This window comes from Vanacampus margaritifer, chromosome 15 (genome assembly GCF_051991255.1).
Source record: "Vanacampus margaritifer isolate UIUO_Vmar chromosome 15, RoL_Vmar_1.0, whole genome shotgun sequence".
Lineage (NCBI taxonomy): Eukaryota > Metazoa > Chordata > Actinopteri > Syngnathiformes > Syngnathidae > Vanacampus > Vanacampus margaritifer.
The window spans coordinates 13,658,386-13,683,422 of NC_135446.1; the positions used below are offsets into that span (position 1 = coordinate 13,658,386).

The window sequence follows — 25,037 nt, forward strand, 5'->3', positions numbered from 1 at the left end:
ATGTTTCAAAAAGTCCAAGATGTTTGTGTTAAAGCAGGGGCGGGTGTACAAGTTGTAATTTAATAAAAGCCATACTAAGTATGTGAAAAAAAATATGTTTATTATTATTGTATGTGTGGGTTAGATGTTTGGGATTTTCTTGATTGTTTTGGTTCTTGTCTCCCACCCCGGGCTTTAAATGCGTTTTAAAGAGGGCACGTCTTCTTGTAAGTGACCAGGCTGCACACCTTGTGGATGCTCGTGGTGAAGGAACGCAAGTGCACCTCCTCTGGTTGGCTGATGCGGTGCGGCCCAGACTCCTCCCACTGTTCGGGAATGGCGAGGTCTTTGTCGGTGTAGATCAGGAGGTTGAAGCTGCCTGGTGGGGGGGGGGGGGGGGGAGTGGGAAGACGACATGAGCCGAGGCGGCCGTTGGAGGGGAAAATCTTGTAAGTGGACGACTGGTCTTACATGGCGTTTCCAGCAAGGGTAGGAAGGTCACGGAGGCAGTGATCTGTCGGAGAACAGCGCGGATTTCACCCTGGATCATTTGAATGGGTTTTTCTCGAGTGGCACTAACAAACAGATCACAATCAATACTTGCATTACAGTGAAACCCATATTCAAGATTCAGATTTTTTTTTTAACCTGTCACTAAACAGTTCACATTTTTTGCCATTTTATGCTCAGGCATAAAATATATACCGTACTTTTTTCATTCACATGGTAAATTCAATGCTCCAGTAAAAAAAAAAGCAAAGCAAAGCAATAAAGGCATTATTTTGGCACCGTCTGGTGGCATATCAGCTATGGTGAAGTGAACGGAGAGCTTTCAGTGTGCTTTGCCACCATCTTGTCGCATCTGGTTGCCTAGTAACTATGTTGAAGTGTGTTGGAGTTTCTTATGAGACAAAAAAATACTAGGCTGCCATCTTGTGGCACCCATGATATAATGGAAAATTTTATATTTGATATTGTCTTAAAATGCAATTATTTGAGTAATTTCAATACACAAGAAGCCTACTTCATTCATATGTACTGTATGTAAAATGAAAAGAAACTAATTGCATCATACCTGTAGGAGCATATTATAACATTCATTGTTTTTTTCTGGTTAACTGATCAGTGTATTTGAGTAGAAGTTTGTTGGTTTTTTTTGCCTCAGTGGGTGTTTCTACCGGAACTGGAAACAGTTATTGACCGCACCTGAACTGTCATCCCTGCCGCACGCACACTATACGCAAAAGGTTCTTGTTGTATGTTAAATGATTAAATCATTAAAACATTGGAAAGTTTAGTTTCAACAGATGTGGAATTACGACACTACGTTCCGGTATGACATCACAAAAGTGTCGACTTGCCTTAGCCCTTACAATACGCTCTCAAATTGAACCGTACCATAAGAAATAAAATTGTTCCACTTTAAAATCGAACCATCCTTGAATCGAATTGCATCCCATGTATTGAGATACATATCGAATTGTCTTTTATTGGAGAGATGCACATCCCTAGAAGATATTTTCTCCCTCCTGGCTATTGTAAGGACTTTTGTGGGTATTAGGTAAGTAGGCAATAGTAAAATTAATATGGCGGCACCCACCTGGACTCCATGGCCGACTTGTCACACTCGATGTCAAACTGCCAGCGCTCCAATACCTCGCTCGTATCCAGACATGTGATCACCAACACCAGCTTTTGAACCGTGCAGTTGAGCAGCCACTCTGTACCACGACATAGGAATTGCTATGATATGCGGTGATATGCAAACCTGAGTTTTTGTCCTTAGTTTGAGTTAGAGTGGTGTTTTGTTTTCCCACAAGTCAGAAATCTTACAATTCCCAGCAGAGTGCGCCCATTTACAGGTAGGCCTAAAGGCGCGCTCTGCTATTGGTGTCAAATATTAAAGGGGACCAACCCATTGTGGAAAATATACATTTTAATGTTTGCAAGTAATACAGTAGTTTAATCTGTGAAGTAACTGAGTGACTTTTAGGGCAGTGAGCATTTAGAAACCTTCCATCCATACCCACATCAAGAGGCATCTGCTGGACCCTAATACGGTGAAAATGTACTTTTGAAGGAGGTCAACTAACATCAATGTAAGCATAAGCTTAATTTTTCAAGTCGTTAAAAATCAACCTTTTAGGTCCTGGAGCACCGTAAAACCTACCACAAACACACACATAGATATTCCCAGTGCAGCCCACAATTAAAAATAATTGCACTTAGGAGGGCATGAATTATGCAAAGCCCGGATCATAGGTGAAAACGCAAATGTTACAAGTTGTATCTCATAAGTGCCAGCACCGTATTAGCACAACTGTATTGAAGTAAGAAACATCACACTCTGTCAATTTACCTTTAAGTTGTGACACCACGCTGTCAAGATAGTTCTTCAGTTCAGAATTTGACGTCACTTGGAGACTCATGTCATACTGGCTGACTCTGGTGAATTGCTCCGGAGGATAGATGCCGCGCTGGTACAAGATACTGTTGATGCCATAAGCTGTGGAATGAGTATAAAAATAAATAAATGTCATCATACAACTCATCGTGATTCACTGTGATGATCCCCAATGCATCCTTAACGCTCAGAATAGAAAATCTGTGGTTCCGTTTCAGCACTTATAACAATGCATCAATCATTTGATCAATTATTGATCCTTGTGAGGAATAAGCGGTTCATTATTATTCTTTTGGCATTTAAATTATGTTCCAAGTTAATAGGCGTTATTGTGACCATTTTTTTGGCTTTTTGTTGGTTCTGACCAAGCCATTTCAAAATAAAATACTGCCCACGGGTTAAGTCACGGGTGTCACATGGCATTTTTTTCATCAACGTATCATATATATGTCCCTGCGATCTATTTTGAATAGTTTTGAATGGATTTTTTAAATCGTGTAATGTATTCAGTAGTACTGGGGTCCAAAAAGGATGAGACAAATACGGTACTTACAAAAGAAATCCGCCACAAGCTCCGCGCTTCCTTTGAGAGTGATACCTTTCAGTGTGCTGGTCATTGTTTGATTTTCGTCGCTATTTGTCCTTCTTTTTAAAAGCTTTAACGAACGTGCACCGTGTTTTCTTTCTTGCTAAAGTTGCTAAAACGCTGCCCGCGGTTTTGTTTGAAAATGTTCTACGCATGCGCAAGATATTTTTTTCTTCTTCACCTCTAACGGCGTCTACACTACCGTTTTAATGACGTATTAGCGCCATCTGGCGTCGTTTTTGCTGTGCTTATAGAGTACAGTACAGTATTTCATTTAATTCATTTTGAAATTGACAATGCATATTGTTGAACATAATGGTACAATACCGCAACTGTATTGAAATTAGCATACAGCCAATTTACATTCGTTGTCTATTGTCCGTAAAAGGTCCCCCAAAAGTTGCACTTGTCAAGTGGTCAAAATAAAATGGTAATATTGCAAATTTGCGCTGTTTGTGGCATTTAGCGTCATCTAGTTTTTTTGTTTTTATTTTTAATTTAAAATACAAACAAAAATAGGTATAATCCCATTTCAGTAATTTTCAGAATTATTATGCGTCATCAAGTGGTGAACTAATAGAACGAAACGATTGTCATTGGTGGTGGGGTAGCGAACCCGTGCGAATTTGCAATGTCGGAAAGTGACGGTACCACTCCACCACCTGGAGACCCAGGATGCTCAGAATTGTCAATAGAAGTTTTTCAAAGAACTAAATAAACCACAGCCTAATAATAGTAATTAATAATACCCCACAAGTAGTTTTAATAACACATTAGGGCAACATGACTGCAAGACTTGTAGCAAAGAAATAACTTAGTTATGTTTTTTACAAAATAAAAGCTAATAATTTAGCTAATAATAGCTTCATACCTCCTGCTTTAATACAAACCACTTCAATCTTAACAGATTTTAAGATTTTTTTTATGAAGTTAACCTTAAGGAGCAAATTAATATTAAAATGGGAGCTTCAAATGGTGCAAAAAACTAGTTAACATGACTCCCTCTCAGGCATTATGCTACAATTAGTAAATAAATAGACTAATAGTAACCAAACAGACCAACGGCATGAGAATGAATAAGACTCACTGGCAAAAAAGTTACTTTTCACAAGCACGTGACAATTTCAAACATCCGGGCATTTCTGATATTTCCACAATGCAACTCAGGGCAAATGCTTCGACCACCGACGACGTATTGGATTGCTTTTGCCTGTGACTACTGGCATAATACAAACCAGACAAAAATTACAGTTCATCACATTTTGAAGTCAAAATAATCCTAAAAATCAAATTACAATGATTTTAAATCCAATGCTTTTAATTGCACAGACCACAGAGAGCTTCCTTTCACCGTTATTAGTTGTACCCTTAGCTGGTCATCACGTTATCTTTATTGATTTAGTGTAAAGCGTTAAACTAGCTAAATAGGTGGACATTTGACTAATTTATGCTTAGTTGTTTGTGCTGTATGAGACAGCTACTTCACAACAAAATTATAAGAATTGAGAGCAAACAAACAATACAATTTCACTGGATTCATAACAGTTACAGTGTGTGTGCGCGTGAGTGTCCCACGGCGTCCGTGACCGTGCTAATAACGTTAATGTGACAAAGAGAGAGAGAGAGAGAGAGAGAGCTAGGTCGGGTGTATAACCCCTCCAACCCCCGCCCTCGCATTTAATCGTGCATCTTTTCTAAAAGATTGTGTCAACATTGACCTGTCCTCAGTAAACTGTTTATAAAAAAATGTAAATAAACTTTCCATAAGGCCCTTTTTTGCGAGGGCTGAGAGGGGCAAGGGTGTCAGCACCTGCACTATGGGTCTGCCTGTGCACGCCAGTGCCTCAGACCATACTTTAAGTCTACCTACAAAGAATTCCTACGTTTGAGAAGTTCTTTTTTAAATGAAAGAACACTGAAAATTCGAAACTTCTGCACATTGTCCCACTTCAATCCCCTCGAAATTGTGCATGTTAAAGTTAGTGTGTGTTGCCTTCAGATTTGAATGCCTCGACTAGTGATCCCCCCCCCCCCCAAGATACAGCCGATTGGTTGTTTTTTATTTGTTTGTTTTTTATTTGTGTTTTTTGTCTTGAGATACGATCAAAATTCTGAAATACAAGTCAGTGCGCTTCACACCCCAAGGCTAGATTAGATGGTGGCAGCAAACTTCACAACATGCAAGTGACACGATCATCAATTCACATTGGTTTGATTGCAGTAGTATAAAAAACAGTTTGTGGCGCTACTTCACCACTGAGATAGCAAGAAGTCATGTTTTGTGCTAATCTTTTTTTGTGTTTCACTTATTTTAATTTTCCTTTGTGAGAGTGAGTGCGCGAAAACAAGAGAAAGCCCCATGTATTATTATTATTATTATTATTATTATTTGCAGCTAGCCCAGTGCCTTATTTGATTTTTTTTTTTTTTTAATGCTTCGCTCCTCCTCCTCCTCCTCTTCCTCCTCCTCCTCTTCCTCCCCCTCTCTTGTCTTTTCTGTGGACTGCAAAGCGAACGCAAGGCAGCTGCCTCGCTCGGTGCAATCATCATCACGAGTGGACGCCGAGTGGACGAGCGTCTCGCCCGTCACCACCTTTTCTTCGCATTCGAGTCCATTTTGGAGCCGCGGTGATGTCCGTCGCGGGGTTGAAGAAGCAATTCCACAAAGCCACGCAGGTACGGCGTCGTGTGCGCGCGCGCGCATCCCAGCATCGTTGCCAACATCCAGACGTAAACACGACGCGCCCGCCGGGCTGCCTCCAAGCACATTGCCTCTACGTTTTTCTATTTCTTCACAAGGGAAGTGCACATACGTGGTCTCTTGCAGTTTGTCAAGCATTTTTCAAGGAATTGTGCGTGTGCGCGGGTGTGCAAGCTGTCTACTGGGTGGCTGGCACGCGCACGATGGGATGTAATGTTACGTAACAGAGAGGCCTTTGAGACGGCGCTTCTGATTGGCTGTTGCTGCACACAACAGGGAATTCCCTCCATCCTCCATCACAGCATCTTTCCCTTCTAGATGTTCACTCCATCATCCTCAGTTCGACTTCCTGGCCCCTCCCAATTCAAGTTCTTCACCCTCAAAACGTTCATATCGAACTCAAGTTTTTGTGTGCCCTTAAAAACATCACTGCCATGAACCCAAACAACAAACGTGGACATTCCCACCCAGCAGATCAGAAAGTGGGACAAATCTCTGCATGTGTGCGTGTTTGTGTGTGGGTGTGGGTTTGCGTTAGACCTGAGGCGCCGCAGCGGCCACCGCCATCATCATATGCGAGAAACGAGACACCTCAGTCACCTGACTGAATAAATCATGAGCAGAAGGGTGAGGGAAGTTGTAAGGCCTCTCTTTCTTGGCTGGTTCGATAAAGTGTAACTACTGTACGTTCTGTAGTATTTTGTGTTGGATGTGTGCCTTTCAAGGGCCTAGTGAGTGATGTCACATGCCAGTTCTACACTCATTCGCTGGCACACATGTCACTCACCAGGTAAGGCCGCACCTTTAAAAGGCATACACTCACAAGTCACAGATACTACAGTATCACTATTCAAGTACTGTGTTCTAATTGAATAAATACTTGATTCAAAAATATTCGATACCTGGAGCCCTACTTGGAAATTCTAAGTCAAATGACCACTGTATTTCCATTACATCTTATACGCCGTATTATTCTCAAATGAGTTGTTGGCAGGTCGCCATGGTTACCATCACGACGGCACAGCAGTCTTTAATTTCACAGCGAACTGAAAAAGGCTTTTGTTTTGGCGGGCTCTTGAATGCAACATGTATAATTCCCTACCCCGCACCCCCTGCTGTTCAGAGGATGATGTCGACATGGCAACCGCACACGTGTGAGGGCTGGACGAGTGCAACACACGCACTGCGGTTGGCGGGGTCAATAATTGATGGCCCTCGAGGGAATCACACGTGATGTTAGTGTGTGTGCGTGTTGACGTTTGCATTGACTTGCCATCCAAATTGACGGGGTGGTCATCGGTCGCCATCAAAGATGGCTGCAGTTTTTCCACTTCCTGTTTGATGCGTAGACGCGTCTGGATCGAATGCACGCAAACACACACTCGCACAAGGCCTCGTCTGAGGAGGGAATCGTGTAATAACTTCCGGAGATGTTTATGTAACATGAGGAGGGCCCGTCTCCATGGTAACTGCATCCTCACTCCGCATGTTTGCGTCTTGATGCTCTTTTGTTCAGTTTTTTTTGCCCTTGAGTGGGAGGAGAGTTATGTTTTGTTTGACCCACCTGGTCACATGACTGACCGCAGCTCTGTTGCGCTCTTCTTCATTTTCTTCATGCACTTGTCCGCACTCCTCGTCTTTACGCTTTTCTCCCTCCACAGAAAGTCAGCGAGAAGGTGGGCGGCGCCGAAGGAACCAAGCTTGACGATGACTTTAAAGAAATGGAGAAGGTAAATGCGTTGACGTGACGAGGAAGAGGATGAGACGCAAGTGTCTTTAGTGCTTATACGTTTATCTCGCAAGAAAGTGGACGTGACCAGCCGAGCGGTTTTGGACATCATGACCAAAACCACCGAGTACCTGCAGCCCAACCCGGCCTCCAGGGCCAAGCTCAGCATGATCAACACCATGTCGAAAATCCGCGGTCAGGAGAAGGGACCAGGATACCCACAAGCCGAGTCTGTACTGGGAGACGCCATGTTGAAGTTTGGACGGGAACTGGGGGAGGACTCCTGCTTTGGTAAGGAACCTCCTCTTGCTCATCCAACCCTCATCTTCAGTCACATCCTCACACTCCTCCTTATGCTTTTCTCCCTTATCTTCCTTACCTCGACCTGGTCCTCCGTCACCCAGGCCTGGCACTCATTGACGCGGGCGAGGCAATGAAGGAGCTGGGCGAGGTGAAGGATGCCCTGGATATGGAGGTGAAACAGAACTTCATCGACCCACTGCAGAACCTCCATGACAAAGATCTGAAAGAGATCCAGGTGAGCAGTACAAGGGGGCCAAAGGTGACCACAACCCACACATACTCACATGTCCTTCTAATCATCGCTCCTCCTTAGCACCATCTGAAGAAGATGGAAGGTCGCCGTCTGGACTTTGACTACAAGAAGAAGCGTCAGGGGAAGGTGCAGGATGATGAGATCAAACAAGCGCTGGAGAAGTTTGACGAGAGTAAAGAGATCGCAGAGCAGAGCATGTTCAACCTTCTGGAGAGCGACGTAAGACCTCCACCTCCTCTGTGTATTGCTTTGATAGGCTGTCATCAATTAGGCCAGGGGTCTGCAACCTGCGGCTCTGGAGCCACATGTGGCTCTTTAGTCCCGCTCCTGTAGATCTCTAAAAAAGTTCATAGAAATTTTTATTTTTTTTTAACTTGTTTTATTTTTATTTTATTTTTACTTTTTTATCCTTTTTTTTTTTTACTCAAAATACTTTTCAAATAAGCTAACGATTTAACTAAATATATTTTTTAGGTTGTGAGATAAAGAGCGATGAAAAGTAGACAGTTATTAAATTTACCTAAAAATGTCCAAAAAGGAAGAGGAAAAGCAGAAAATGTACATAGAATGTCCATGAAATTGCCAAAGATGTCAGAAAATTGAATACAAAAGGCGGAAAAGAAAATATTCAAAAAGTAACCATAAAATGTCCAAAAATAAAAGAAAGGCAAAAAATTACCGTAAAATAACTTTGAAATTGGCCAAAAAATCAGACAATTAATTTTAAAAACGATAAGATGTCCAAAAAAGGATATTATAAATATGACAGAAAGTCAGAAAAGTTAAAAAAATAAAATAGAATTACAAAAAAAATTCAAAAATGAAAAGTACACAGTAAATTCTGTAGACTAAATGTGACTCTGTTTAGAGTGGGACCAAATAGACTCACTTTCAGAGTCATAAAAAAATAAACAATTGGGGGAAAAAAGTCACACAAGGGTTGAGAAACAAACTCACGACCTTCAGCTTGGGAGACAGCCGATCTTCCCCCTGAGCCACGCAGCTCCTGCTGTGTGTTAGTATATCGCTCATGTCAACTGAAATCTTCCTAACTCTAGAATGGGACCATTTTACATAGACGAAAACATCGTTTTTGGTCTGTTGGAGATAAGCAAACAGTAGGAGGGGCATAGCTCAAATGGTAGTGTGGCGGTCTCCCAAACTTCCCAAACTGAGTTCATTCCTCAACCCTTGAGTGACTTTTTTTCGTCCCAATTCTTTATTTTACTCTCTTCCAAGTGTAAACTCTAAAACTGAGGCTATTTGTTCCCACTCTAAATAGAGTCAAATTTACTCTACAGAATTTACTGTGTAGAAACAAATTAATGTCTCCGTATTGGACGCTGCTGTCATATTTGTGTGTTGTGGTGCGTTTTGTGGCTCCAGACATTTTGTTGTTATTTATTTTGCCTAAAATGGCTCTTTTGAAAGTTTGCTGACCCCTGAATTAGGCCAATGACAGTACTGTAATCAACTGGAGCAGTATGAGATTCAGTATACTTGCGTTGCAGATTGAGCAGGTGAGCCAGCTGGCAGCGCTGGTGCAGGCCCAATTGGAGTACCACAGTCGCACCGCTCAGATCCTCCAGCAGCTCTCCAGCAAGATGGACGACAGGTATGCAACAACCATGTCGTCATCGGGTTTCTTCATTCTAAAAACCTCCAACCACCAACCATCAGGATAAAGGAAGTGTCCAGTAAGCCCAGGAAGGAGTTTGTTCCTAAACCACGCATGACCTTGGAGCTGCTGCCGCCTAGTGAGAGCCACAATGGTGGCATCCACTCTGCCAAATCGCCCGGAAGATCACCAGGTACAAATCTTTATATACTTAGGTACTTACCTACCTACCCAGACATCAAAGTACCAACCTGGTTACCTAGCTATTGAGGAACCCAGGTACAGAATTTGGATAAACATGGTTCCTACCTTGGTACATACCTACCTACCTTGGTATCTAGCTAAGTACCTACATAGGTAGGTAACAAGGTCCTACCTACTAACTGTACTTAGATACTAATGTACCTCCCTAGCTACCTACACTGGGATCATAGTACTGTACATACCTAGGTACCACCTACAAAGCAACCAAAGTAGATGGGTCACAATGGTTGAACCAAAGTCTTTACTACAGTATGTTAGCATGTATTGCAAAGTGCCTGAGAGTGGCTAATGGTAATTGGGATCAATGTTATGGTAATTTTAAAACTTCAAACAACTGCTACTTTTCAGAAATGAAACTAAGGAGTTGCACTGACTCATTTTCCATTTAAATTAATCTTCGAGGGCAACACTTTTCACTTACTTTTTTCACATACACAATATCACTATTTCGCTCAAATAATGTTCACAAACCTAAATCTAAATCTGTGATAGTGAGCACTTCTCCTTTGCCGAGATAATCCACCCCACCTCACAGGTGTGCCGTATCAAGATGCTTATGCCCCCCCCCCCAATTAAACAAAACTGCACCTTTCAGATTGACCTTTAATTATAGGCAGTCTAAGGCACACTTGTGCACTAATTATGGTGTCTAATCAGCATCTCGATATGGCACACCTGTGAGGTGGGGATGGATTATCTCGGCAAAGGAGAAGTGCTCACTATCACAGATTTAGACTGGTTTGTGAACATTGAGAGAAATGGTGATATTGTGTATGTGGAAGAAATTTTAGATCTTTGGGGTCATCTCATAAAAAATGGGAGCAAAAACAAAAGTGTTGCTTTAAATATTTTTGTTGAGTATACAGTTGTGTTCAAAATAATAGAAGTCTAACATGATTAACCAGATCAGTCACTTTTTTTTTTTGTAGAAAATCGGGCCTATTTATCGCATACCAGGGATCATGGATCAGTTCTTATATATCAAAAGAGGTCATGTTGCCTTATGCTGAAGAAGAAATGCCCTTGAAATTGGTCTTTCAAGAAGACAACGACCCCAAACATACCAGTAAACAAGCAGCATCTTGGTTCCAGACCAACAAAATTACAGATATGGAGTGGCCAGCTCAATCCCCGGACCTCAATCCGATAGAAAACCTATGAGGCGATATCAAAAGTGCTGGCAAAACCAAGAAATGCATAGGGACTGTGGACTGTTGTCAAATCATCCTGGGCTGGGATACCCGTTGATAGGTGCAAAAAGTTGGTCGATTCCATGCAACACCGATTTGAAGCAGTTCTCAGAAACAGTGGGTGTACAACTAAATATTAGTTTAATGGTAAATCCAAGAAAATTTTAAAGTTTATAAAGTAAATATATTTAAATCTGTAAAGAAAAATACAGACACTGCTATTTTTTTGATCAGCACAATTTTCTTTTCTTTTTTTCTTAAAAGCAATTAAAAAATTGACAAATGTTTTTTTCTTGTTTTGATTTAGAATATGATCTGCAGGGTTCCTAACGCATGAAAATAAAAACTATTGGACTACTACTTTAGTATTTTGACCTTCTTTTTTTTTTTTTTACACAACTGTAGCTATCAGGTGTGTGACTCCAGGATTGGGGAAATCTGTTTTATACTATTGGTCTATCCAATAGTTGAAAAACTGCTTGATGAACTCTGAAGTGAGTGCACGTGTTTCGCAGCGCCACTGGACCAGCCGTGCTGCCGGGCGCTCTACGACTTTGAGCCGGAGAACGAAGGCGAGCTGGGCTTCAAGGAGGGCGATGTCATCACGCTGACAAATCAGATTGACGACAATTGGTACGAGGGAATGATCCACGGCCACTCGGGATTCTTCCCCATCAACTACGTCGACATCCTGGTGCCGCTCCCGCATTAGGGCCCCGCCACCCACACGGCCATCGCCACGGTTCTGTTTTAGCATCCTCCTCTTCTTCCTCCTCGTTCTGTCTTCTTCTTCTTTTGCTGTGCTTTGTGCGACTGCGTTGATGTTGGAGAAGGCGAGGCTGCGGGACTCAAGGGGGAGCGAGCAAATGACCACATGATGTTCGCTGGCTCGGCGCCAGGCAGCAGCGCTACCGAATGGGTTAGGCCCACTGCGTGTGCGTGTTGAGTGTGTTTGTTGTCTTGTTTGCGTCGTTCCTGTCAGGGCGCCGTCGCATGGCTCTCACCTCGTCTTCTTTTCCTCCTTCTTACACCACGTCGGGCTGTTTGCATGAGCTAGCCCCTCGCGTGAAGCAGCAATGCATCATGGGATCACAGCTGCTCAGCAATAAGTAAAAGTGTTGGGCAGGTTTAAGCGGACACTTCCAAGTTGAGTGTTTTGTGTTGAGAGGCTGCTTGTTGACCTTTTATGTGGCTTTTGCATGCGGGACGGTTACTTGACTGATTGATTGATTAATTGATTGATTGGTGTTACATACTGTATGTCACAAGGTCACTGAATTGTGAGTGATTTAGTGGCAAAAGCAGCAGTAGTCGTGGCTTTGTTAAACATCACCAGTCAGTATCTATCCGCTGTATTCAACCTACACAGCAATGCAAAACCACACAAGTGTACTGTACTGTATATTCCCATGGCGAGGCCACTCAATGGCGTCCGTTGTGCTCGGATGTCTTGTGTGCATGCCAGCATCCTCCATATCCACGAAAGGAATAGAAACAGTGTTCAGCCATGCTAACTTGACCGTATTCAATATCAGCGGCGGCCGCTAATGGCTAATGTGTTCACATATAAGTGAGTATTTCACACAGTGGTGGGAAGGAGCAAAGTACAAATACACCCTTACTGTACTTGTGTTACAGTTTCAGGTATCTGTATTTTGCTTGAAGGGGGAGTTTTTATTTTTATTTTTTTAAGAAACCACCGCGCACACCTCTACAACCTGACACTGAACCGTTAGCTTTGGCTTCAGGAGTTTTTTTTATTTATTTAATTGATTTTACCTACCAAAACAATTAGTGTTATGCTAACACTATTAAATCTTGCTACCACCGTAGCAGCTGTGGCTAACAGCTTGTTTATATTGCTAATGTTAGCGTATTATTGCTCGCTATTTTGTTGTCGCTTGACAGCGTTCTCTGTGACTAGTGCTACTTGATACAATACAACTAGGCACTTTCATAATTGTGCATGTCACTGTGAAATGAGGCTACAGGACATTCGAATCTTGTGTGCAGTTTTAAAACTTCAAACTCCCCCTTTAAGTATTGTGTATCGGACATTTGTTTATTCATTCATTTAACAAAAAAAATTCTACTCCTAAGTTTGTAGACATAGGCTTGCTACTTTTTTCAATGTCCACGGAGGCAGGAAACAAAACTGGGAAAACAGTGACATTGAGGAACGTGAACTGGGGAGCATTAAACGATGACGAAATTGTTTGATGTTGTCGACTACAAGAATGATTCGTGGTAAATGTGTTTTGTCTGCCAGCCTAAAAACCACCAGCTGCTGGTCAAAAATGTTGTCTAATCTGAAACCCCCACACAAAAGATTAATGTTTTTTTTTCTCCTCATTTGTTATCATCAACTAATTTAGCATGTTTTGTAACTTGGTTAGCAAAGCATGGGAACATGTTTTGCTTGCATAGAATTTTACACTGTACTTCACGTACCGGTACATACAGATTGTGAGTACTTTTGCCACCTCTGATTTAGCAAAGCACAAGGTGACATTCTCAAGAGTGACTGACCCTGCATAACACACAACACAAACACTATCCATATAAACAGCTATCCACTGTGAGGGCAATTAAATAAAAAAAAATCCAATAAGATAATCTACGTTTATGGGCTGCATGCTTTGCGTCATGGTGGCCTGATGCTCTATTGTGTACCTCCTTGTATCCCCTTTCTGAGAGCTTTTTTAAAAATTATTTTGTCTTTGTCAATGGCGGCGTCTATTTTGACCTCAGTGAGGGACCCGTGCGGCCTTCGTCGTCACATCACATCACGAAGCGTAAGCATACTTGAAGATGTATGCAGCGGCATTTTGCCATTCGGACCAGAATCGGTGTGATCGTGTGACCTTGCTTTGCCTTGCGGCTGTATAAAATAGCCTCATACCTGTCTGGTGTCTTCGGCTGAGCTACTCGTGTACTTTATTTATTGTATTTATTATTTATTTATTCCTGTGTCCTTTTGTGTGTGGTAAAGAGCATACACCTGTGGCGTATTTTGGAGGAAGAGATGTGATCCAAGCTAGCCTGTGATACTAACTGTTGCTCTACTCGTATTGAATGATGATATCACATATGATACGATCAGTATATGTATATCTGCTTGTTGTGAGAAGACCTGCAATGTACTGACAATAAAGGATTAACACTACAGAGGCACACTAGTATTTTTACTAAAGGGAATAACTCCCATTAAGACCCTGTAAAGTGAATTCAGATGTTTGTTTTTAAATGTGCAAGTTTCAAGATCATTGCTGAAAATGTCAGACTGAGAACTATGTAATAGTCAATTGTGGGTATGTCGTGTTACACTGTTTTCACTATTTATAGCACATTTGCCACACAGTTCTGATGAAGCTCCTGCGTGGAATTTCCATGAGCTTCAGACTCCGGCTCAAATAGAAAATGGATGAATATACAAATGCATGTAGAGTACTTAAAGGATCCATGTACAGGTGCTGGTCAGAAAATTAGAATATAGAGGGAAAAGTCCATTGACAGTAGTTTAATAATGTTTCAAAAAGGAAACTTTTGTTATTTCACCACACAGAAAGTAAAATTGTACACACCTTTTTACAATGTTAATTATTATGGCAGAAAGACACAAAAATAAAAATAGTCCAGTGTTAAAAAAAATTAATATTTCATGTGACCAACAAAAAAGGATCTCAACACACAGAAATGTTGGCCTTTTGAAAATGTTATTCAAGTTATATGCCCTCAGTACTTTGTTGGGCCGCCTTCTACATTTAATATAGCATCAAGGAGCCTTCTAAACCAGACAATTTATAGACTGAGAAAAACCTCTGCAGTTGTGTTGTCAAGATTGGAACACAAGGAACCTACAATGTTGAGCTTTGTTACAATATTCTAATTTTGCGAAACACTGGATTTTTTTTTGTCTTTCTGCCATAATCATCTAAATTGAAACAAATAAAGGCTTGAAATATTTCACTTTGTGTTGTGAACTAATGTAACATGCAAGTTTCACTTCGTGATTCTGTTTTCATGTAGTTTGCCCATGTGTCCACCGGGAGCGCTGCAGAACTTGTTTTCGTTTTGATTCAGTTTCCCTCCTTTCCTCTGACGCATTTACGTGCTCTCCAAACAGTCGGATATTTAAAAAGAATTATATATATCTTTATTTTTACAAGCTACGTAAAGTCATCGTTACGCTCAAAAGAAATGTACTTGTATACTGAAAAAATAAGTCAACAAAATCAACCCCTACAACCTAGTTTAAAGCAAATTAGCATTTAGGTTACATAAAGCGCTATATAAATTAAGATGAGTTGAATTGCGATGACTTGCTAAGTTAAGTGACTAAATGTATTGTCACGGAAATGTGTTCAAATAATTGACATAGCACACGAAATTTGGAGCAGTAAACGGCTGACCCACTTCTTTTTTTTTTTACTGAAACATTGAGACGAAAGATAGACAGGACTAACACGATTCCATACAGGAGGTACAAAAATAAGAAATCGAATGAACGTAACCTGAAAGAAAAACACACACAAAGAACGTGTGGTAACTTTCAAAATACGCCTTAAAGCATTTTACCGCACCGATATCAATTAATTAAGTTGGACTGTTAGGGAACTTCATTTTCAATTACACTACGAGCTCCGGTTTTTATCCACTTTGAAAAGTCTCCGCCGGAAGTAGTCCGTTTCTCACCAAAAAATACTTCACACTCATCCGGCGTGTTTTGGACCTGCGAGGACCGCGGAGAAACAAGTTTGTCGTGCTAGACACCCGAATTGAATAAAAAAAAACTGAGGAAATGGATTTAAAGAAAAAGCTTTCGTTGGAGCTTGACCAACGGTCACCGAAAGACGTAAGTATCCGCTTTTACGGTTCGTTTTGCGGGAGATACGTTCACGTTACGGCCAAAAACAGCACGGTGTGAAGCTGACGAGCACATGGCGCACTATTTCATGGTTTCGAAACTGTCCAAACGGAATAAAAACCGGTGAACGATGGGCCAAGTTCGGCCAGGCAGTCCGAAGCGAAGGTGGATTTAATGGCCGAATTTCGCTTATTTTGGTAGCCGACGTCTTTCATCTCTGACCCGGCCGTGCGGACACATGGCGCCATGTTCTTTATTGTATTTGGCGTGTGTTACGCGCGTACGTTTTAGTTAACTTTTGTCCTAAATCGGGTCAACGTGTGCATCGGCGTTAGACTTATGTTCAAGTATCTAACGTAAATGAATTATTTTATAACATGTATGAAGCCGATCGGCGCATAAGTGCACGTGCTCGAATCAGCAATAGCATTGAAGTTGAATAAGTAGTAATAGGAGTGGTGCGATAAAAACAAACTAAACGAACCTTCGCGTTTTTTATTATTTTTTTTATTGTGGACTTTTCAGTACCACCATGACTGGTGCTGATGCTAGGACGTTTCCAGGTATTAGTCGGAGCCCGAGTCCGTGGCGCGTCCAGGGCGCGCAGCTAGGCGGTTTGCTAACGCTAGCTGCTAGCTAGCCAAAAGGTTCTTCGTTACGAACTTCGACGTGACTCCCTCTCTGAGCTCAACGTCAACCCCTCTGTATTCCTAACTCTTTGTACACGATTACGGTACCGTAATTGTTAGCTAGCACAAGGCTAGATTAAGCAACGATTGTTTCCAATTTAAGATTTGACCAAGCACAGCGGTTCCTTGATTTAAGACTTGAATTGGTTACATTCATTAATGGAGTAAAAAAACAACAACTGTATTGTGTAAAATCGTCATAATAGAAGACAATTTAAATAAATTAACTGATTGTTTAAAGTGTATTACTGTATAATAGCATTTGTGTTGTTTCTTTAAGGGGCGTGGCCTAGTGGGATGATTAGTTGGAGTCGGTTTGCGACGGCCCTAACAAAAAATAGGGCTGCACAGTATACCGGTACCTGTATTGATATTTCTGCATAGTTCAGAAGAGAAAAAGTAAAGACGAATTGTGTTTGCTTATGATTAGTCAGCCCAGAGAAATGTCTTTATGTGTAAAAATAATATTCACAAAATATATAATATGTATAAAATCTGCACAGAATCAATGACAACACCCTATATATCCTGGACATACTAAAAAATAATGTTTTTCATTGTTAAATATTGCCATAGAATATTGTTTTAAAATGTTTTGCAGATGATGCATGAATCAAATTAAAATATAAACAAAAGCTGTTGTCCAGAAACGCTGTCTATCTATAATTAATCTGTGAAGCGAGTGTAGATTTACAGGATTTTTTTGTAGAATATTTTCAAAATAGCATTATAGACTTTTTTGGGGGGGGGGGGTAGATATTTATTTTAATTTATTTATTTTTCAGCCCATATTTTGAATGTTTTCACCCACCCAGTTGGTTATATTGCACTCAGGTCCAGGAGCTGGTTCTAGACAACTGTCGCACCGTTGACGGGAGAATCGAAGGCATCACAGAGGAGTTCTGCAATCTGGAGACGTTGAGTCTCATTAACGTCTGCTTGACCAGTTTAGCAGATATTCCCAGACTGGACAAACTGAAAAAGGTGGGCGCACGTATACATCATGTAATTCTTTTCAGGCACTGCATTGTTACAATCAGAGAACTGAGTGTTTGGTCCCTCGCAGTTGGAGCTGAGCGACAATAGGATATCAGGGGGTCTGGAAGTTTTGGCTGAGCGGCTGAAAAGCTTGAAGCATCTTCACCTCAGTGGCAATAAGTTTAAAGACATCAGCACCCTGGAACCGCTGGTATGTCTAGCTAGGAAACTAAATCAGAGGTGAAATAACCCCATTACTAAAACCCTGCACACTTCAACTTCCTACCAGAAAAATCTACCTCAGCTGAAGAGCCTGGACCTCTTCAACTGCGAGGTGACCAACCTGGCAAACTACAGAGAATCCATTTTTAAGCTGCTTCCCAACCTGACCTACCTGGACGGCTTTGACATCGCCGACTGCGAGGGGTCCGACTCTGAGGGCGAGGTGGACGGAACTGAAGACGAAGACGAAGGTGAGGCTTCCGGTCCTCATCTCCAGCAACTTAACCGACCTAGCACCCTAACCCCCTCCTTTTTTCTCTTTTTTTTTTTTTTTTTTTACTTACAGGCTGCGACTCGGAAGACTTTGAGGACGAAGAGGAAGAGGACATTGTCGCTGTAGAGGATGATGACGAAGATGACGAGAGTGGTGATGATGAGGTGAATTCAACACAACATTCATGAGGCGCATCGCTGACTAGTGCGTGTGAAGGGATGGAAAAATGTGTTGTAAATAAAGTTTTAAGTGCACCTGAAAAGCTATTGAACTTTCAAACCCCATATCTGATGTCCTCTCTCTGCAGGACGGCGGACACGTGAACGGAGATGCTGACAGTGATGAAGATGATGATGATGAAGAGGAGGATGAGGAGGAGGACGGTACGTACCCACACCCACTCGACCAGCACACTGCTAATAAGCATATTGAGGAATATTAAGGGCGGTTTTGTTGTCCCAGTAGATGACGGCTCGTCTCCGGCCAAAGGAGAGAAGAGGAAGAGGGACCCTGAAGATGAAGACGACAAAGATGACGATTAACTCCCATGTGACCTCTCTCTCGCCAACTCCCGGGCTGCATTCCATTTCTCCAACTGGTACCCTCCCACTGATGCCATGTCACTCTTTTTTTGTGGTTGTGCGTTTTTGTGTTTTGTTTTTTGTTTTTAATAACTGGCATCGAAAGTTGACTTTAAAATTTGACAAGACGTGTTATTCAGTCCCGCGACCCTAGTGCGGATGAGCGGTTCGGAAAATGGACAGATTGATGTTATTCAGTTTTCTGTCGATGACGTCATTGGTGTCATCCCAAAGTTTCTCAGGATTTAAAGCTCCTACTCTGCCGGCATCAAGGTAAACGCATCACAAGAAGGCCGTTAAGCGTTTTTGTTGAACACATCTCAAGAAGGTCAATGAGTGTTTTTGTCATCGATATTTAGAACAGTCACTTTTATATTTAGTCAAGGTAAATATGCAATGCCAGAGGAGGTACTTGCACCCAAATGTCCCCCAATGAACCAACTGATGATGTCGTCAACCCCTCAGAGTGCTCAGGGCAAAATGTTTCCTCTTTCATAGTCTTTTTTTTCTCCTTTTTTTCCTCCTTGCTGCCAACACCCCCCACCCCACCCCCCAGAAATATGTTGATTGTCCGAGTGGGGAACTTTTTAGCCCCGTCCTCACCCTACTCTTTTTGCCTTTACGTTTACACTGACTCGTTTTTTTTGTTTGTTTGTTTGTTTTTGTTTACTTTCTGTAAGTTAAAGGAAAGACTACAAAAAAAACCTACAAAAATGGAGTTTGTAAATAAAATCTTAACATTTTTTTCTGTCTCATATCTGGATTGATTTCCTGGGCCTCCCGTCAGCCCCCAAAACAATTTAATTCAAGAAGTGCACAAATAAAGTGGTTTGATCCTTTTATTGTGGTTCTGTGCTGAAAACGTGAGCATGTCAGCTGTCACCGTGTCGCGCTCTGGTGGTTGTTGCTGCTGCATCTGACTTCCTGTTCCAGCTCGGCGATTCTCACCTGTCAGTCGGCAGCAAGAAGACTCGGGTTAGCAAGGAGGGAAGCCGTGCAATTGTTTTTACGCTGGCAACTGCATATACTGACATCTTTCTGGTCGAGTATTTCTCTGAGACCTCGGATCTCCTCTTGCTGTTTGTAGAACACCTCACGGAGCTGAGAAAATAAGGTCAAGATCAAATTCTCAAGTGATTGATCACCCACTATCGGGTAATTGGAATTGAGCTAATGTTACAGGAAATTTTTATTTTCTAAGAAATCTAATTTTATTGGAAGAAACTATATTTTGAAAATCTTAAAAAAAAAAAATCTTCATGTGCGACCTTTTAGAGCTCACAGTAGCTACCTTCAAATTGTCAATGCTGTCCAAAACCTTGTTTTTACCTCATACTCATTTGTGGGTGGCGGCCTCTCCGTGGGCTCACAGCAGTGGGGCGTGACATCATACATCCACAGCTGCGACTCCTCGTCTGGCTGCGTCCCTGAAAGCTTGTGCTCCGCTCTGTGGTATTTGGCATCCTGGTAGGCCAGCTGCTCCTCCAAGAAGTTCTAGTGCACCAAAAACAAAAGATGTATTCAGTTTTGTTTGCCGTCATTACTCAGCGAATTGTTTATTCATCCACGATGTCAACATGGGATGTACTGTATTGCTTATTACGCTAGAACCGGCGTCACTAAATTTCTGGAAGCTGAAAGCTACTTCTTAGGTGCTGATTAATGCGACGCAACACCCGTTTGATTGCCAACACGTTTGCTCAAAAGATCTTTAATAATGTTATGGTATTGTAATGCCCTTGTATGTATGTAGATAAAGGGTGACACAGTTGCTGTTGCTCCTTCAGTCGCTTTTACTCCCACAAGTGGTTAACAGAATGCATATTCATTCAAGAGCTGCTATCAGCCACAGCCTGCGCCCAATCACTCTGCACATTGACCTCCTCACGACAACCTTCAATAGCACTCTTACGCTTTCATTTGAAATGGTCCTTTGATCATCTGTTGCTTTTCATTTCCTTAGCAAAGACATCAGACACACTTATGACAAAGTTGTTAAGGGGAAAATGTCCAATAGGCAGACGACAGCTTTGATACAAAGATGTGTGCAAGAGAGACTTAAGTTTTGAACATCTACCAGGACAACAACCCTCGAATGATCAACTTGGAGAAAGGCCGCTCCAAGTTCAAGGAGACAGTTGCTGATGATACTCCCGCATCGGATTGGCCAGTCATAACCGACGTTGTACAAGAACAAACACCTAGAGTGCCACTCCTTAGTTTTTTGAGACTGAAGGTTGTTGCCTTGCCCCCAGAAATCTTGCTCAACCTGGTGTTCAGGGATTGCTTGGGAACACAGTTTGACCCTGGAAAATATTTGTCGTTTTTGTCGATGAGGGCGATTCTCCAATGAAATAGGTGGAATCACACTTGCGCCACGGTCGGCGACATGCGCAGATTACTGTTAATCGATGGAGGGGTGCTGCAAGAAGAGCACCGGCAAACCCTGATTAATGATATTCTCACTCACCCCCCTTGTTAGTACCTTTTCAATGAGGCCAGGGGTCCAGTGTGGTAGCACTTCTGTGTCAGGGCCCTTGGGGCACCATCTTTTCTTAGCAAGGCTTTCTGTGTAAGGGTTGACTACTCTAGTGCCAGGATGTAGCGATATCAAGACCGGGCCTGCTGGAGCCAGTGGAAGAGTTTCTGCTGAGTCATTGTGGAAGACCATCATCAGCTGTCATTGTTCAGACGGTTCACTGACCTCTGTTGATTCCTGCTAGCCACTCTTGAGCTGTCATGGCGGCCCGGTTTCCCGCAGTCATTGGGTAGAGATCCTCGTGGAATGTCGTCGACTGATAGGACAAAACATTGAACCTTTCCACATTGTTAACCAAGCTCACAAAGAAAACCAACCTTCTTGCGTGGCACAATCATTGACAACGGTTCCACCAGGCCTTTGACGGCGATGAGGCGATAGAATCGGAAAATCTCGCAGACGTTGACATCCAGGCCACGCTTTGGCATCACTGCTGCAGTGCGACAAAGACCATGTTAGCATAGAGGAAATCATTTGGCCTTTTCAAAACAGCCATATACTTGAACTCTAAAGGTAGCTGCCATTCTCTTGTTGAGCTAGTTTCTGATGTTTGAACTCTGCCACTGATGATTTGATTTTGTTCTACAGCAAAAAAGTAGCCAACTGATTTGAACATTTGTCTTGAATTGTATGGACTTTGAATTTGTCTTGACCTCATGTTGGTCTGCATCTCACCAAGTCCTTTGTGAGGCAGCGGGGACCTGAACTCGGTCAGAAAGCTGATATAAGGTTTCTCCGTACTCAGCTCGTAGTACCTGATGTTCCCGTCACCCTGCGGCACACACACCTCAGCTGAAATTCAAGTATTGGACTTCAATGATGTAAAGCTATGGCAGCTTTGCGAATCACATATTGATTGGATGTACTAACCTTCCCAGCTAGGTAAAGCATGTCGGTGTCTGGATCAAAGAAAGGGAAGAGGACGCCTGCAGAACCGTCTAAATCTTCTTCGTATAGAGGCTCCGACAAGTCATCCTGTTCCCAATACAACACAAGATGATGCTGTGGCTTCCTTCCTGTCTTTTTGTACGATCATAAACTAATACAGAGTCAGGTATATTTGGCTTTTGGGTGAAACTGGATGAACCTAACCCCCAGTACAGGTGATTTTGATTTAACATTCTTTCAACTTTAGAATCTATTTGTCCGACTCTTAAATGTTTCCATACTTTTTGCATTACATGCTAGTTTCTGAAACGGAACAAAATTTACCGGGTCCCAGAGGACGATCTGTCTGTGGTTCCAGGGCGAGAAACCGGTGCTCAGCAGCATCTTTAAGCCTCTGATGTACATGACTTTGCTTGCTCTGTGAGACTTGTTGCAGGACACCTACAGTACCAGAACACAAGGTCATGCATTCTCGTCACAAGCCTCACAAGACAAAAACACACCTGGAGAGTCCTTCCTGTGCGAGGATCCAGCACTCGAACGCGTCTGTCCTTGGACGCAACTGCCAGCCGGTTTCCTTCTTGGTTGAAGCTGACGGACAGCAGCAACATCTCTGACGGGAAGCGGTGGTGGACGGGCGCCATGATTACACGCACCGGACATCTGAGCACCGCCCCATCTTGGGACACGTCCCAGAGGAGGACCTAGAGCCGAGAAAAAGATCTGTTCTGGATCTATTTCTAAGACCATTATTGCCTTTATTTTGGCCTCTAACCTTGTAGTCGTACGCCGAGCTTAGAAGAAGGCTCTCGGCAGTCGGATGCCACTCGATAAGCCCCACCCTCCTAGAATGACCAATCAGAGTCTTCCTGGCCTGGGTTAGGTTCCGTTGGATGCCACAGAGCGGAATGTCCCAGATTTTTACCTGTGTGGTGACACGTTTAGCCGTGTGCGCCAGTAGAACGAGAGCAGAAGACAGGAATCTACAATCACCGTGCAGTCCTCCGAACACGAGGCAATGCAGCTGTCATCAAATGGGTTCCACTTGACATCAAGAACCTGAGCCCTGTGACCGCACACCCTTGGATGCTGAGGGTCGACTCTACCTGTCTAAAAGATTGAAAAGTCAAACATCTCCTTTTGTCAGACTACTGATGATTATGACGGTGTGACTACATGATGGATGGGCAGCACCAGGAAGGACCCGCCCCCAGTGCACTCGGTCACCATGGCGATGAAACAAGGGTTGACGGCGCAGTACTGGTTGTCATGGACACCACGTGTGATGGGAATTCCATCGTAGCTGCGCTCCCTGCCGGATGCTTTCCCAAAGACGTGGCGGAACTTGGAGCAATGAAAGGATGAGCGCCACGACATCTGTAGGAGAGGAACGGAGATGTGTGCAAACTCAGCGGCTTTTGTGGCCCCCTGACCATGAGGGGGGCTGAAAAATGTGAGCATTTAAAAAAAACAAAAAACAACTGTTGTATAGTTGTACTCTGACTCACAAGTGCCCCAATTTATGAGTTTTTCAAGTTTAAGACTGTCGCTTGGGCGTTATGGTGGGAGTTGGCCCCCAAATCAAATTCTGTTTTGGACCCATTAAAGGCTTGGGCTGCAGTGTGTGTGTGCCTACTGAGGTCAATGTGCTGCATGATCAGGTCACATCAATTATGTAAACGTAATTGTTAGGTTTAATATTCTCATCAATAATAAATCAATACACACGCACACACAAAGTGACAAATTGGTCATCTGTAACAGATCACCCCCTCATGTTAAATATTCATAAGTGGCATTTAAACTTCCTGTTTGGCAGATGGGGGTGGAAAGCAAGACAGGAAGATGCACTGAAAGCATCTGTGAAGGAGTCACACGTGCTACTTGATGATGAAAGTTAATTGGAAATCACTTTTTGTAGATGTTCGTGAAGTTAAGCGTACGCAACCATACAACAACATGGCATCGTGTTGTTCTGTGGTTGAAGTAAAGGTTGTTTCACTGTCATACTAATGTTGCGAACACTAAGCAACAGCGAACACCCTAATTCACAGAAACGCTCAAATTGACTCAAGTTGCCAAACAGTCAGAGAATTGTAATTGTTTTTCACTTCCCATTGGTTGTACCACGCGAATAAGAAAAAAAGTGAAGGTGGCTGGTAAATATTTAAGATAGCAGGGCAGTCATTTTTTCAACCAGTAGGTGTTGTACGTAGACCCCAGCTACAGTTTAGAGACATTGTCCAGGGCAGGATTTGGTGCCCAGTTAACATGGTTCTTTCTGTTCTGCAGCCTACAATGGGGAAGGTGCAGAAAAATACATGTTTCAATACTTACTGGCTTGGTTTTCAGTCAAATTTCTTTATTTAAGACACTCTAAAAAATTATGAAAATGGCTGCAGTTGTATCCAGAGGTTAGTGAGAAGTCCACAGACTCCACAATGGCTGGTATGTTACCAAATAGAAAATGATTTCATGTAGCCATGCTTCCCTCTGGGGCCGCATATAATGCACATGCCAGAAACCGCCACGGTGACCACGCCACAAAGCTACAGATTAGCTTGGCACAAAGACTGGAAATGGAAGGACCGGCGTGTCACTTATTCAATGTATGTCAATATTCTTACTCTGTCTTACCTCTGACACAGTCATTTAGAGATGACACCTGGCAACGCCTAGACGACAGCTGGAAAAACACCTGGATGAAAGCTGGGCTACTCAGAAAGCGCAGACCAGTCTCAAGTACCGTAGAAACACTGCGCGTCACATCGCCTCCTGATCTCTGATGTTCTGCCTCCCCGGGCACATGAGCTGAGGGGGGTTTATGCACGGCTGCCCGCACACAAACACACTGCAACATGTGACACCGTCGCCAGACACGCTGAGGTGGCCTGCTGATGACAACTTCACTGCTGCAAAAGGTGATAGCTGAGTTTCACACAACTCAACCTCAACTAACAAACAATCTCTCT

At 42.6% G+C, this 25,037-nt stretch overlaps 4 protein-coding genes across 6 annotated transcripts; 2 read left to right on the top strand and 2 right to left on the bottom strand.

The window, feature by feature from the left end:
- Positions 1-81: 81 nt before the first annotated feature.
- Positions 82-3,158, bottom strand: mad2l1 (MAD2 mitotic arrest deficient-like 1 (yeast)). Its single transcript, XM_077543508.1, has 5 exons — positions 2,937-3,158; positions 2,339-2,485; positions 1,580-1,700; positions 451-554; positions 82-358 (listed from the first exon to the last, which is right to left on the bottom strand). The coding sequence occupies exons 1-5, from the start codon at positions 2,998-3,000 to the stop codon at positions 186-188; spliced, it is 609 nt and encodes a 202-aa protein (XP_077399634.1). The 5' UTR covers positions 3,001-3,158; the 3' UTR covers positions 82-185.
- A 2,298-nt stretch (positions 3,159-5,456) lies between these two features.
- sh3gl2b (SH3 domain containing GRB2 like 2b, endophilin A1) lies at positions 5,457-14,193 on the top strand. Its single transcript, XM_077544320.1, has 8 exons — positions 5,457-5,645; positions 7,332-7,400; positions 7,474-7,690; positions 7,804-7,937; positions 8,016-8,174; positions 9,467-9,570; positions 9,636-9,766; positions 11,543-14,193. The coding sequence occupies exons 1-8, from the start codon at positions 5,601-5,603 to the stop codon at positions 11,737-11,739; spliced, it is 1,056 nt and encodes a 351-aa protein (XP_077400446.1). The 5' UTR covers positions 5,457-5,600; the 3' UTR covers positions 11,740-14,193.
- A 1,520-nt stretch (positions 14,194-15,713) lies between these two features.
- LOC144035026 (acidic leucine-rich nuclear phosphoprotein 32 family member D-like) lies at positions 15,714-19,381 on the top strand. Of its 2 annotated transcripts, none has more exons than XM_077544325.1 (7): positions 15,714-15,882; positions 17,418-17,567; positions 17,650-17,772; positions 17,851-18,034; positions 18,130-18,221; positions 18,365-18,440; positions 18,520-19,381. In XM_077544325.1, exons 1-7 carry the CDS (start codon positions 15,829-15,831, stop codon positions 18,597-18,599), a joined length of 759 nt encoding a protein of 252 aa, XP_077400451.1. In that variant the 5' UTR covers positions 15,714-15,828; the 3' UTR covers positions 18,600-19,381. The 2 variants fall into 2 exon arrangements, with proteins under 2 accessions (XP_077400451.1, XP_077400452.1); XM_077544326.1 differs by having other exon boundaries at positions 15,715-15,882; positions 18,523-19,381.
- An 82-nt stretch (positions 19,382-19,463) lies between these two features.
- On the bottom strand, positions 19,464-24,850 carry LOC144035019 (coronin-2A-like). Of its 2 annotated transcripts, none has more exons than XM_077544315.1 (14): positions 24,703-24,850; positions 23,242-23,442; positions 23,059-23,175; positions 22,841-22,990; positions 22,569-22,769; positions 22,390-22,506; positions 22,048-22,152; positions 21,853-21,949; positions 21,495-21,610; positions 21,343-21,433; positions 21,124-21,260; positions 19,968-20,132; positions 19,671-19,739; positions 19,464-19,586 (listed from the first exon to the last, which is right to left on the bottom strand). In XM_077544315.1, exons 1-14 carry the CDS (start codon positions 24,715-24,717, stop codon positions 19,518-19,520), a joined length of 1,650 nt encoding a protein of 549 aa, XP_077400441.1. In that variant the 5' UTR covers positions 24,718-24,850; the 3' UTR covers positions 19,464-19,517. The 2 variants fall into 2 exon arrangements, with proteins under 2 accessions (XP_077400441.1, XP_077400440.1); XM_077544314.1 differs by having other exon boundaries at positions 21,124-21,263.
- Between the last annotated feature and the right edge of the window lie 187 nt (positions 24,851-25,037).